The sequence below is a fragment of the Garra rufa genome, chromosome 3, assembly GCF_049309525.1.
Source record: "Garra rufa chromosome 3, GarRuf1.0, whole genome shotgun sequence".
Classification (NCBI taxonomy): Eukaryota; Metazoa; Chordata; class Actinopteri; order Cypriniformes; family Cyprinidae; genus Garra; species Garra rufa.
The window spans coordinates 56,134,734-56,150,667 of NC_133363.1; the positions used below are offsets into that span (position 1 = coordinate 56,134,734).

Sequence of the window (15,934 nt, forward strand, 5' to 3'; positions counted from 1 at the left end):
CATTTGCAAAGATGCATTAAAAACCCTTATACTCACTTCTGCTGTGGGTGAAGCTGCATCACGAATGATTCACACGAACATAGATGCATATGTAGATCGGGATCAGCGCTGTCCTTTTAAAAACAAAAGTAACGTTGTCCTCTGCCTCTTAAGCGGCCTTAGATGTCGGGAGTAAATGACTATGTTCACTTACACTGTTTGAGTTTCCGCTCGCAGCCGTCTTGCCAGTCAAGAAGTGTCGATCTCCGAATGTGAATGAATGGACTCCATAGGACGAAATATTAGGCTTATATGAGGCTCTTTTTACAACTAGAAGGTTAATATTGTTTTTCACTTGCGACAAAACAACGAATTAACCGTGCATTTATATGGAAATATGCTTTAGGAGCTATCCATCTTTACTCTCCTCGCATTCGGAGATCGACACCTCTTGACTGGCAAGACGGCCGCGAGCGGAAACTCAAACAGTGAAAGTGAGTTGTTCAAAAACTTTCTTTTTAGTAAACTCTGTGTACACAAACAGTGTTCTCAATGCTCGAGTTCATGTGTAGAGACCCAGGCGATACTTCGAGCAAAGTTTCATGGTGTGTCGAGCCTTCTTAGTGTTGTAAAAATATCGATTTTGATGCGCTCAAAGTTATGCCCTTAGTACTCCCATTCACCGGCCATTGACCGCAAAACGAAATCACGGTCAATCTCAAAAACGGCTCGTTTGTCGTAATTATGCTTTTAGATATAAGTTTGTCTCGTTTACAGTAAAAAAACAGCCCAGGTTGCATTTTGGCAATAGTTATCCTTTAAAGTAGACCATCAAAAAAAAAAAAAAAAAAAAAAAAAAATTATGGTAGTAGTCTGGCACTTACAATGGAAGCAATGGAACTATCCATTTAATGTTGTGTTTGACCTGTGTTTTGACCTGGAGAGGATTTTTCATTTTCCAAAATTTTGATAGTTGTTGTACTTTTAAGATTTTTTTTTCCTACTGTGATACACTTGTGGTGTTCCTGGTCAACAATGACTGGCCTACAAAAAATTATTTTAATTAATCATTTTTTTATAAGTGATTAATCATGGGCCTCAATGATCTGAGCTTATGCATCTTAGTTTTTGAGTGAATATTGCCAAAATTATTCATAAATAATGCCTTTTCGCCGCTAAATTGACATGCGTAAGCTCAGACCATGAGTCCCATGTTTAGTCAGTTCAGGATTTGGTGGTGATATAGTGTATCAGCAAATATCACCATTTTTTGATTGGGAACACCAAATTACGTAAAGGATTTTCAACATAGCACAAGGGTTCAAGAATGTTTCATCCAGTGTAAACTCTATAAACAGCATTTTTTTTTTCATAATGTTGACAACTACAGAAAATAATTAAAGTAGATGAAAGATTAAAGTCTGGCACCTACAGCAGAAGTACACAGGGTCATACAATAACATTTAAAATATACAAAAATTGCATTGACATGTGTTAATGTAATGCTAGTGTCATTAAAATCACTTGCTAACCTTGTCTTTGCTAAAGTTATACTACAATACATCCGTTTGTGTTGTAAAGCCAGAATTTTTCTGTTGATTTTATCCACACAGTAATAGTCGACAGGTTCCATAATAAAATTGGACCCCATTGACTTTCATTGTATGGACAAAAATTGTTTTTCAAAAGAAACAGGTTTTAAAACGTCATTAGGGTGACTATATATACAGTCAAACTAATATTTATTCAGACACCTTCAACATTTCTCACATTATCACAGTTTATTCGCTATAGTTTAGAAAATGGTAACAAAATATGACAAGAACTCAGAGTTAAACTGTGTCAGAACAAATTAATAATGTCTGATAACTTTGATAGAAAGGTATGTAATGATTTATAATCAACCAAAAATTTAGACAACGATTTTTTGGACAATACTTAAAGAACTATCAATACTTCGTTGATCAATTACCAATCAATGCTTAATTTTGTTCAGTCTGTGCACTGTAAAAAGTTTTCACCAGTTTCAACTTAAAAACTTAAGTTTATCAACTGCCTTAAACTGTTAAATTAAACCAACTTAAGTAATTTACACTCACAAGTGAAAACAACTAATTTTGATTGTAATAAGTTCAAATGACTTGTAGTTTTAAGCTGATTTAACTTCAAAACTTAGAGCAGCTGCTGAACTTAGGTTTTTAAGTTGAATCTGGTGAAAGCGTTTTACAGTGTGGTGTAAAAAGGTTGCATCAGCAAAACACAATCAGGTCAAAGAGTCTGAATAATTTTGGGTCCCAAATTTTGATCAATTTTACTGGTAGTCCGCTCTTTTGGGTATAATATGTCACAGTTTATTTTACTTTGCTATCTTCACTTACATAAGTTAACTATAATGTCCTGAACCCACTGGTAAAACAATTTCAAAAATTAAAGCTGGTGTCTGAATATTTTTTGTCTTTTTTTACATAAAACCTGAAAATTAAAATGGAAATATACATGATTCTCTTTGTAAATTGACATTAAGCCACAAATACTGTTAATAACCCAGAACTAGGGCTGGGCGATTAATCGAAAAATAATCGAAATCGACATTCAGAACCTATAATCGTTAAAATTTTTTCAGGAAGATTATTTCAATTACTTTCCCTTTAAAAAACACAAGCGCTCCGTTCCGTTATTCCGCCGACATGTCGATGGAGAGCTTAAACAGTATTTATACAGTAAAAAGTATTTACAGGATATACAAGGGTAATTTTATTTAGAGGAGATATTGCTTATTTTCTACTTTTAATATGAAAAACATTGAAAATTATTTATTTTGTTTCCAATAGTGCAAGTTATTTATTTTCACTAATTTAAGAAAAATGTGACTTTTCGTTTTAAGCAATGCTTGCTTTAATTTCAGTTGTTCAACACTGATTTCAATTAATAATCATAGATCGTAGATAGTGTGTTTCCTTCAATTATTTTAAAATCAAGTAATGCACCCTTCATCCAAGAACCCTACCCAGAACATTCCTATACTTTAGGTCTAGAAGTGCAGATAGGAAGAAATGTACCTGCAATGATGCAATATAAAGGTTTTTGGTTTATTGTGATACTTACTCGATAGTAATCTGAGCTGTAGATGTCTCTGGACATCCCGAAGTCTCCAATTTTCACGAGCAGGCCGTTACCCACGAGGCAGTTGCGGGTGGCCAGGTCACGGTGCACAAAATGCTGGGAGGACAGGTAGACCATGCCTGCCGCTATCTGTGTAGCGATATGAAGCATCTGCGATAGACCGAGTTCCCCATTAGACTGCATCGGTTGGCCGTCAACGAGTATCATGGCGTCTGGACCGTGGGCTCTGAAATGTAGAGAGAAAGCCGTGTTGGTTACACTTGTTAGTCTTGGCAGTAATTGTCCTTCACTGCTGAGCTTCGTCCAGGTTTGCAATTACTTGCGTTTAGGATCGGTGCAGGGAAAATTGATTATGGATCAATGTAAAAGGGCACAGGGTCGAAGTGTTCAAACGCACCGCCTTATTGCCCCATAAAATAATTCCCCCTCTAATCCTTTAATCCTGTAAAGCTGTCTAATTTGAAGTGAGTAAGTCAAGGCAATGAAAGATGGGCTTTGACTTCAACTGCCTGGTGAAATAAAAATCACCTATTCAGTTAACTTTTTCGATTTTCTGTTCACTCAGGGAAAATGATTTTTGTCTGATTGCGGCTGCATTTGCATAAGGTGGCTGTTTCAAAAGGGCTCCACCGTAATTTGTGCATCTCTTCTGGTCAGTGCCTCTTCAGCAGCGTGCTCTTCAACTGTATGCTGAAGAGCTAACAATCAGAGAGCTAACAATCCCAGCGGCAGCGCTGCTTTCAAATGCAACAGGCTGGGTCCAGAATAAAAAAAAAAGAGTCCCATTCATTTTCTCAATATACAACTTGATTTTTAACAATACTGTTTAAAAGATTTGATGTCTAAAGAGGTAATTTTGTCGAATTTTGACATCATTTTGGAAAATATGTATTTAATTGTCAAGTTCCCAGTGAGCAACTACAATACCCAAAATCTAAAGAGAGATTTACCAACAAGTTACTTTTAACTGGTTAGTGAGATTTTAAAAATATTTTTAAATAAGTGTCTTATAATCATAAAGGCTTCATTTATTTGATTAAAATTATTGAAAAAAACAATAATATTGTAAAATATTATTAAACTTTAGAATAACTGTTTTCTTTTTAAATATATTTTAAAATGTAATTTATTTCTGTAATGCAAAGCTGAATTTTCAGCATCATTACTCCAGTCTTCAGTGTCACATGATCCTTCAGAAATCATTCTGATATGCCGATTTGCTGTTTAAAAAACATTTCTTGTTATTCTCAATTTTGAAAAGAGTTCTTAGTTGAATGGAAAGTTCAAAAGAAAAGCATTTATCAATTTTAATATCACTTTAGGTATTTTTTATATTTACTGTATACTGACTAAGGTATACACTCTTATAAATAAAGGTGTTTCACGATGCCATTGGAGAACCTTTTTGTCTAAATGGTTCCATAAAGAACCTTTAACATCTGAAGAACCTTTCTGTTTTTTTTTTTTTTTGGCAAAAAAGGTTCTTCAGATTATAAAAAGGTAAAATAAATGGTTCTTTAAAGAACCTTTGAATGAATGGTTCTTTGTGGAACGAAAAATGGTTCTTCTATGGCATCGCTTGAAGAACATTTTGAAGCACCTTTATATTTAGGAGTGTATTTGTTGAATACAAGTATTTATTTCTTCCAAATAAATAAATAAATAAATTACACTGACTTAACTTTTGAATAGTAGTGTAGAATTAACTATTTAATCATTAGTTTCATAATGTATCATCATTTATCATTCTATTAGAGCCTTTACATTGTGCATATGCTTTACCATTTCTTGAATCAAACCAAACCACAAGTTGGGATTCAGCTATTGGTTATTTTATGACTTAACTAAAAACTACTGAAGAACATTTTTTTAAATATCTATAGAGTAAACGAATCGGAGAGAAAAAACTTTCCAAACAAGGCTGCTGAAAAAACTAGGCAGTGCACTTTCTTCTAAATTATATACTCATGTCTAATATGCTTTACCTTTAATTTTCGCAAATTCTCTTTAATTCAACAAATTTCATCTGCATGAGGCTTATCTGCAGTCTACTGCCAAAATCGTTTTGCTGTCCATGAAAAATCAACCAGACTTGTATCATTGCAGCTTCTCTAAAAAGAATTTCATCATCATTTTTTTTTCTTGAAATGCAAGTCCGGCCATCTGCATAAGTGCAAGAAAAAATTCTCTCACTACACAAAAGAATAATTTATTATCATCACCCATCACTTTGCTCCCACAAGACAATCATCTCACTCCAGTACTCTGTCTGCCTTTATATTTTCACAGTTCTCCCCTGCAAATTACAATTCACATGGCCTCAATCCACCTTGTGACGTGCATACAATGAAGTTCAAACATGAGCTGCCATTTTGAAATAGAATCTTGTGTCTCAAAACCTAGTGAGCTGTTTCAATATCTAATACCCACATAAACAGCACTGAAATTGAAATGAGTCATAATTGATTGATTTGAGGAGCAGTAACCTTATATGACTCCTATTTGAAATGGTGAAATTATATATGATTTTAAATCATACATAACTACTTCCCATCAGTGAATCCTTCAGATCTCTTTCATATTTAAATCACATCTGCTAAACAGTGATGACATGAAATGGAGAATAAAAAGTACTAAATCTTTAGAAGATCTTGGTAATGTTTGAAATTGCTCACAGATCATTTTGTCTTGGCTAATAAGCATAATTCTCTATGTGTCCATTTTTATTCTAAAGATTTTAAGTGAAATATTTTAGACAAAGCTGACACTTCAATAAAACAAACAGAACTCAATTAAGTCTCCTCTGGGTTGGCTCTATCCACCATATTAAATGGAAATCTTCATTACTTTGTGCAACGCATGATAAAATTACACCATTCATTAAGGAAATGTGATATTCCCCAATATTTGGGCCAAAAATCTTAGAAGCTAGAATAATTTCACTACCTACAATATCAGACAGCCTTTGCTTAGGAAGTGCACCTATAATTTCAACCCAGACTCATTGGAAATACGTGTGGGAACATTTTTGCAAAATGATATTGTCACTTCTTTCCTATTTTACAACACTTTCGTTCTGCCCTAAACCTGATGCAAGCAAAAGCAGACATGAGACAATTTTAGCTTGCTTCTATTAGTAGTTGAGACCTTATCAACCTGCAAGTGCAATGCTGTACCAGGTGGGCTTCCGAGCAAGTTTACTACATTAAAAAAGCCATACATATGGAGTTTATGTGATGAAAACGTCATGTGCTATGGTAAAAGCATTTTGAGGGATAACATACTATCTCTAGTGTTCATTTCAGCTGGAAACTTCAAAGGATTGTATTCATAGGTATGTTTTTGGAGGCACCTTTTTCCAAAGGAGCCTGTGCTGTATAATTCCCACTGAAAATACCTCAGAAACTTATTGAGGTCTCCATGCTTCATGTACTCAAACACCATGATGAGAGGGTCGCCATCCACGCACACGCCGTAGAACTTCACAATGTGTTCGTGCTGCAGATTGGTGAGGAGCTCGGCTTCCCGTTGAAAGTCTTTTCTGGCAGTCAGGGTCGGGTCTTTGAGAGTCTGAAACAGAAACAGAAAGCGTGTTCACTCTAGGAGATGTACAGACAAGAACAAATGCACGGTGCAGAGTGGGATGCCACGTTTCTACTTAAGTTGTCCTCTAGGCAAGGAGAAATGAGATGGAGGTTAAACTAATATGCCTAATTGCATTTCAGGATGTCTGCCATCAACTGAAATGAAACGAAAATGTACAACAAAAGGCCATAGCATGACTTCTCAAAACAAAAGTGCTTCAGTGACACGACTTGCATAAACTCTGTTGTTTTAAAGGATTTTATCTGGAGTTCACTTCCAGAATAAAAAATTCCTGATAATTTATTATCAGATTTTAGAAAGCGGACGTGCACAGAAAGTCAAAGAAAAGAAAAAGTAAGACGATTTTGAAGCTGATGGAGAAAATTAGATGTTTTTCACCCTACCCTACCTACTTTTTTGAACCGGAATACATACAAAGAACTAAACACACGTGACATTTCCAATGTGATTACGTAATACATGAAGTCGTAGATGTGCATAAATGTGTAATTTTTTTTTTAGAAAATGACAGATTGTTTCACTACATAAGACCCTTATTCATTGCATGGGATCATGTAGAGCCATTTGAAGCTGTGCTGCAACTGCAATTTGGACCTTCAACCCTTCGGTCCCCATTGAAGTCCATTATATGGATTTGGAATGAAGGAAAAACCTTCATTTCTGTTCAACTGAAGAAAGAAAGACATGAACATCTTGGATGACATAGGGGTTAGTAAATTATCAGAAAATTTTTATTCTAGAACTGATCTAATCCTTTGAGGGCTAAATTCACTGGACAGATTTCAAATAAAACATAAACATATGTAAATATAACAGGTAAATATATAATATAAATGGGTAATAAATCAGAATGTAGTATCTTATTTAGCTTTTTGGTCCATTTTGGTAAATTACTTGCATGCTTTTATCAGGACAGACAAAGCAAAATTTTTGGTAAATTTTGGTAAATGACACATTTCAGACCTAGAAAAAAAATTATAAAATTTTTATTATATTTTTCTATACTGTTTTAAGTATTTATATTTAGTTTTAATTTATTTTTATTTGAGTTTTTACATTTTCATTTAAGTTTTGTTTTAGTAATTTTAGTACTTAAGCTTAAATTCATTCCTTTTAGTTAGTTGACAAGGCAGCATTTCTAATTTTCACCTACTTTTTTCATCTAATATTTACTTTTTATTTCTGTATGTCATTTTTAGTTTAAGTTAAAAATACAGTTTGGCTCTAAACTTGCATGCTTTTATCAGGACAGACACCTAAATTGTTGGTAAATTTTGGTAAATTAGATTAAATTTTAGACCTAGATAAATTTGGTTTGACAATTTTTTAGGCATGTACAGTACATGAGAAATGTAATCCTTCTTTTGAATTTTTAGCTTGTCATTTTTTTTAAATACTGTTTTAAATAATAATATTTAGTTTTAATTTATTTTTATTTTCTTTTTTACATTTTAGTTTTGTTTTGGTAATTTTGGTTCCTAAGTTTAAATTTATTTCAGTTAGTTGACAAGGAAGCATTTCTAATATTTATATTTTATTTCTGTATGTCATTTTTAGTTTTAGTTAAAAATACAGTTTGGTTCTAAACTTATCAGGACAGAAAGAGCTGAATTTTTGGTAAATTTTGCCAAATGACACATTTTACACCTAGATAAATTTGGTTTGGCAATTTTTTAGGCATGTACATGATAAATGTAATAATTTGTTTAGATTTTTAGTTTACGCTTGTCATTTTTTTAAAATACTGTTTTAAATATGTATATTTAGTTTTAATTTACTGTTATTTCAGTTTTGTTTTAGTAATTTTAGTACTTAAGTTTAAATTTTTAATTTCAGTAAGTTAGGCAGCATTTCTAATTTTCACCTACCCTTTTTTAGTTTTTCATCTAATATTTATATTTCTAATATTTATTATTTTGAACAGTTTTAGTTAAAAATACAGTTTGGTTCTAAACTCAGGACAGACAAAGCTATTGTGTGGCTTCACCGAATGGCAGAAGAAAGTAGCTTAACAATTTCAACACCTGGCACATAGCATCTAACATTAATGCTTTATTTTTTACCAACATGCCTGACCTATATTTTCAGACCTAGATACATTTGTTTTGATAAATCATTACCATGCACATGAGAAATGTGATGACATTTTACTGTACATCTCTCAATCCCAGGCAATTGTGCACGATGGTTATCCTTACCAAAGCATTTATAGCATAACAAAAACACAACCATTTAATGTTCCCAGGCCCTCTAAAGTGCTTTTTCATTGGCCTTTTCATTATGAGTCCAGCTCCTACCAATTAAATGATAACTTAGACTGAATGGCACATGATGCAATTTGATTTTAATTACAGAATTCCCCTGATCTCTCTGACACAAGCAGAGGGAGGCATCGACAGAGAATGGCGTATATGACACAGATGGCGAAGCGCTCATTTCCGCCAGGGGAAGTGTTAGCGTCATGCCACTCAAAACAGCCCTGACGCGCTGGCTTTCTGTTACAGCGTTCTGCTGGGGGAACTGGCCTGACAGCCCCAGGTTCATAAGATATCCTCATGACACCAGAGTATTTTCAGTTATCTTTATGATGTAATAGTTTCAGTGTGCTCTGGTGAGGCGGTACATTGGATTATAGGGGGATGTTTAGATGTGGAGAGTGCTTTCCAAAGGTTAAATTATATTATAGACCTTAAGAAGTTGTTTTAGACCAGTTCTCAACTGGTTTTGCAAAAGGACCCATTTTTTTAATTGGACATCAAGTGGAGAACCAATATGTGGAGAGTGCTTTCCAATGGTTAAATCATGTTATTGCCCTTTAAAAAGTAGTTCTAGACCAGTTCTTAACTGGTTTTGAAAAAGGATCCATATTTTACATTGGGCACGAATATAGTTTGTCATACAAAAGTAAAGAAGATTTTGTTTTCTGGTTTATTCTTTGGACACAAAACACACAAAGCATGTTTCTATAGTACTTATATATACTTATAAAAGTAAAGCCAAAAAGTTTGATCCAAAGTTCTTGGGTGAATTGTGAAATAAGAGAAGGAATGTGTATTTACTTTCATAATGCACATTCCTGGTAATGGAATGGAGTGCACAAAGAGCAAAGCAAGGCCAGAAGAAGGTGCTTTTAACTGCAAAAACATGCCTTACCTTCACGGCCACCAGCATCTTATCTTTGGTGGGGCTGAGGTTGTAACATTCGGCCAGAAACACCTTCCCGAAAGCTCCCTCGCCCAGCTCCCTCTTTAGAACAATGTCTCTCCGTTTAATATGCTGCACATCTGAAAGAGAAATGCAGAAAGAGAAAACCATAACGTTAATGCAATTATGTTTTGTATGTCAAGGTTATCAGTTCACATGCAGTGTTGCGGTAAAATGAGACTGGTTTGTAAAAGGACACTGCTTTTATTTTTTTATTGAACTATTATTGTATTTACTAATTTTTTGAATTGGCTTTTATTTTTTCATTTTTCGTTTATGCAAATGTGTTTGAAATTTGTGTTTTGTACTTCTTAAATTTATTTTAATTTCAATTACTGTAGTTGTTTTTTTTTTTTAGAAAGAAATTAATACTTTTATTTAGCAAGGACGCTTTAAATTGATCAAAATTGATGATACAGACATTTAAAATGTTACAAAATATTTTTATTTAAGATAAGTGCTGTTCATTTGAACTTTCTATTCATCAAAGAAACCTGAAAAAAAAATCTACTCTAGCTGTTTATAATATAATGATTTCTGAAGGATCATGTGACTGGAGTAATGCTAAAAATTCAGCTTTTAAAATCACAGGAATAAATTGCATTTTAAAATATATTAAATAGAATATGGTTATTTTAAATAGTAAAACAATATTTCCCAATTTTACTGTTTTTGCTTACTTTGGATCAAATAAATGCAGGCTTTGTGAGCAGAAGAGACTTCTTTAAAAAAAAATACTAAAAATGACAAAAAAAACTAACAAAATTAAAACTGAAATGTGAACAGAAAGTATAAAACTAAAAACTAATTCAAAATATGAAACACTATACTATCAGAGTGATTTCTAATTAAGTTTAATCTTTCATTTAATTTTTCTATTTTCTATTAGCTTTATTTTAAGTAATGTTGTGGTACAGTATGTCTCGTTTTCCACAGAATATGGGCATATGCGTTTGGAATTAATTATTTATTTTAATGCACCAAAAAACAAGAAGCACTGTTAGTGAATCTCATCAACTTCCATAATATAGGTATCAAACAATGATGAGAGAGGTCCAGGCATACTATTATCCAAATAATATCATCATAAGAGACAATGTCCCTCAGGAACAGGCGGCAAAAATGAGTTCGGAAAACCCGAGCCAAATGAAATATGAGTGACAGGTTATCTGTATGCGCCCGTTGTGTGTGTTGTTTGCGCATACGTGTACAAGTGTAAATAAAGGCTTCAATCGTGAGTTGTTCGCATTGTGTAAAAGGTCAGTTCCCGTGCAGATGGTGTTCTAGAATTGCTACTCGCAGTCACAGCTGGATATTTTCTGCGTGTTTTTTGTCTCCTCTGAGTTCTCTTTTTCAAAACAAAACGAGTGTGATGCAAATGAGAGTCAATTGTAAAAGGTCTCTTTTTGCCATCTGTTAGGAACTCACCTGGGACTTGTAATGCTTTGCCATCAATGTTCATTGTCATTTCCAATTATTTGTGTGAATTTAAAGTAGCTTAAAAGCAAAAAATGCTCTACCACAAAAAGCCTAGAAAAAAGGACTCTACACAAACATAAGAGCCACTCTTTTCCTTTTTCGAAGCTTTACTTCAAATAAACACATCTACTCTTTGGCCTACATCCACAGATGTAATCGCGGAATCCAGTCATAAAAACAATTTATTGTATACCGCAGAATGTCACAGAATTTGCCAAATTTTGGATTAATAAATCAAAAGTAGATCAGTACACTTAAATCAAAATGTTATATGGACTAGTGTCTGTGAATATTAAGCTGCAAAAATACCATTTAATCCTGCATTTTCTGTGTGTCTGTGTGAATAATTGGTGCAGCACATGTGGAAATGCTAACCAACTTTAGGCGCTGTGTGATAATACTCCGCCTGCTGCGTCCATATTACGGCAGCAAATTTCCTTGACTATTACGCCGGAATGGGAGTGTAGTTCCTAATCTTATCGGCCTAGAAAATCGCAGCTTTACATTTTCCACCGGTATTAGCACACGATATAACTACAGAAGAGTCAAGTTTTAAAAACAACAAATATCGAAACTCGTTGGTCATTTTTGAATGCGATGCTATTGGTCTAATAGGATTCAATGATCTATGCTAAGCTATGCTAAAAGTGATATCAGCAGAACAGGAGAACGGCTGAATGGGTTTCAAAATGGTAAAACTCAACTTATTAGCTCGGGGGGAGAATGAGCCTATTTCCAAAAAAGTTGAGCGTTCCTTTAAACATAATTTCCAGAACTAATCTGAGAGTCACTTCATAAGCATATTACAATTTCTTTTGAGAAAAACTATCGTCGTCATATATACAACCAGAAACTTACAGGTCTTCACAGCAAGCCGTCAAAATAAAAGTTCAGTTTAACTTAAAGAGAAATTGTGACAGAAATACAGTATATTACTTTAATGTAATGATAGTGCTACTATTACTAATGTAATTATTATTAAAACATTGTTTTTAAGGAATATTTAACAGAATTGTTTTTTTATTATATATATATATAGTTTTTTTATTATATATATATATAGTCAAGCCTGAAATTATTTATACCCCTGGCAAATTCTGACTTTGAACCAGCAAGTTTTTTTTTTTTAACCGGAAATGACACAGGCTTCTCCCAAAAGATAATAAGATGATGTATAAGAGGATTTGTCAGGATTAAGGACTTTATTTCTGTGTTCCTAGTGTTTTTTCCCCCCTGTGGTTTTCATGTTTTGGTTTCTCCCTTTGTCTCCCCCTTTTGTTAAGTTTGCCTTGGTTTAACCTTATGCCCATTTTTGGACTTCCCCCTCGTTTCCTTGAATGTGTACACCTGTCCTTGTAATTAGTAATTTATGTTCTTTTGGTTAAATAAATGTGTGTTATTTTGCATTCCTGCATGGCATGACAGCATCATTGTGGAAAAAAATATTTCTCAGCTTTTATTTACATTTGAACAAAAAGTGGCATGTTCAAAATGATTCATACCCTTTGCAAACTGTCACAGTCGATGGGAAAAACCAAAGTTCTATACCAGGGTTCCTCAAATCTTACCCTGGAGGTCCAATGCACTGCAGAGTTTAGCTCCAACCCTGATGAAACTCACCTACCTGTGATTCTCTAATGATCCTGAAGACCTTGATTAGCATTCTCAGGTGTGTTTGATTAGGGTTAGAGCTAAACTATGCAGTGCATTGGACCTCCAGGGTAAGATTTGAGGATCCCTGTTCTATACCATTCCAAATAGTCCAAGCTGTTCTAAATCATCCTAATTACCCTGATTCATTGGGAACAGCTGTTTTAATTAACTCAACAGGTGAGAAAAAGGAGCTCTCTGCTGTTGGTTTGTGGACAGTCATGTATAATATACATATATATATATATATATATATATATATATATATATACACACACACACACACACACACACACACACACACACACACACACACACACACACACACACACACACACACACACACACACAACACAATCATTTAATTAGTGATGGTTTTGATAATTAAAATTTTTTAAAACCTTTAACATGGAATACAGTAAATTTATGGAAAAACACAGAATTTGGCAAAATAAATAAATAAAATAAAACCAATTTTGAGAAAAAATAACTTATTTCCTATGGCCTTACAATGGTTTTTTTTTTTTTGGTCAAACATTTAATATATTGGTTAATACATTGTGTATGTTTTATGAATTTAATTAATTAGACATGCTTTTTAGTTAATACATTTTTTTATTTCACCAATAAAAGAGAGTTTAGAAAAGTTAAATGAAAAAAATTGGAATCCAAAAGATTAAAAAGAAAAAAGAAAAAATGGAATTTGACAATGCAATATGGGGGGGGGGGGGGATAAAACAGATTTCATAGGACCCTATCTAACACTTCATTACTAAAGGTGAACAGTTATGTAGATATAAGTTTCTAAATGAATCAACAGACACCAGACACTACTATTCCCAGTTATATTGCTGTCAGATAATTATTGTAAAAGCCAACAAAAATAACCATTTGCTCTGTGTGTGTTCGAACCAAAATGATTTGTTGTTGTGGTTGCTATGGTGAAGCCACACACAGAGATATTGTGATTATTTTTATTATTATTGTGTTTGGGTCACTGGGTCAAAGCTGCCATTCTGAGGCAAAACAGCGTGTTTTGCAATAAAAGATCATAAATAGTTTTGTACTTATCTGTTTTTATAAATCAGCATGTTGGGTAAACAAACATACACTCTCAGATAAAAGGTACAAAAGCTGTCACTGGGGCAGTACCTTTTATAAAGGTACTAATATATACCATTTAGGATCTAATATGTGCTCTTGAGATATTATGTACTTTTAAGGCCATAATATGCATCTTTTAGGGATAAATAAGATATAAAGGATTACCATTTGAAAAGGTAGCATCCCAGTGACAGCTTTTGTACATAGATGCATGCAGGAAATATATGTGTGGAGTGTGTATGTGTGTGTTTGTATATATAATACATTATAAAAGTATTCATATAATGTCTTCTGATGCCACTTGAATGTGCTGAATGTAACCACAGTTAATCTAATCTAATCATTTATAAAACACAATAATTTCACTATAATTATAATACTTATGAATGCATATTTATTGCTATGCCTTTAAAGAATATGATGCATTCTAACATTTAAAAAATGTACTGTAATGTAATGCTGTTGTTGTTGTTGCATTACTAGATGACTTTTGAAATAAATGTAGTTTTATAAATATTTTTTTTTTTTACGAAGAAAAAAACATATTCTGTGTTCAAGTTAAGTGTTGATTAAAATATTTAATTTGTTGACAAACATTTAACAAAGCAGCTTAAAACAAGATACGCTACTTGCCATAAGGGCACGAATAAATGTTTATAATTATGATTATTATGACAAAATGTTTTTATAGAACTCATACTGGTTTAAAGTGAATAGTTTATCACAATATTCATAATTTACATTGTAATGATTATATCCTTTTTTTGCTGGATAATGAATTCATAAAACATTTACGTTTCAAGTTAACTTTTTATTAAACTATTTAATGTGTTGACAAACTATCAATAAAACAGCTTAAAGCAAGATTATATTTAGTACACATTGCCATAAGGGCAACAATAAATGTTTATAATTATTATTATTATGACAAAATGTTTTTATAGGACTCATACTTGTTTTCCAAGTTAATTGTTTATCACAATATTCATACTTTACATTGTAATGCATTCTATCTTTTTATCCTGGATAATGAATTAAAAAAAAAAACATTAATGTTTCAGGTTAATTGTTTATTAAAATATTTAATTTGTTGACAAACTGTCAATAAAACATCTTAAATCAAGATTATATTTAGTACACCTTGCCATAAGGGCAAGAATAGATGTTTATAATTACATTTATTATGACAAAATGTTTTATAGGACTCATACTGGTTTCAAGTTAACTGTTTATCACAATATTCATAATTTACATTGTAATGCATTATATGATTTTTTAATGAATTTGCAAAATATTTATGTTTCAAGTTAATTGTTTATTAAAATATTTAATTTGTTGACAAGCCTTTAATAAAATAGCTTGAAGCAAGAGTATATTTAATACACCTTGCCAAAAGGGCAACAATAAATGTTTATAATTACTATTATTATTATGACAAAATGTTTTTTTTTTTTAAACTTATACTGGTTTCAAGTGAACTGTTTATCACAATATCCATAACTTATATTCATAATTATATCTTTTTTCCTGGATAATGAATTTATCAAGCATTAATGTTTGAAGTTATTTGTGTATTAAAAATATTTAATTTGTAAACTGTCAGTAAAACAGCTTAAAGCAAGATTATATTTAATACTTTAGATTATATATTAATACCTTGCCAAAAGGGCAACAATAAATGTTTATAATTACAATTATTATGATTTGTTTTAAATAAAATAAAAAATAGATAAAAAAAACTCAAGTTAATTGTTCACAAGTTGTATCAAAATATTCATAATATACATAA

At 32.5% G+C, this 15,934-nt stretch overlaps 1 protein-coding gene across 1 annotated transcript in view; it reads right to left on the bottom strand.

Moving 5' to 3' along the window:
* The window catches only part of ntrk3b (neurotrophic tyrosine kinase, receptor, type 3b), a 78,377-nt gene that overhangs the window by 13,739 nt on the left and 48,704 nt on the right, over window positions 1–15,934 (bottom strand). Inside the window, exons 7-9 of the mRNA XM_073836707.1 lie at window positions 9,862–9,992; window positions 6,500–6,672; window positions 3,085–3,328 (exon numbers count right to left, since the gene is read on the bottom strand). Of these exons, the coding sequence (XP_073692808.1) occupies window positions 3,085–3,328; window positions 6,500–6,672; window positions 9,862–9,992 (548 nt within the window). The remainder of the gene's footprint in view (window positions 1–3,084; window positions 3,329–6,499; window positions 6,673–9,861; window positions 9,993–15,934) is intronic.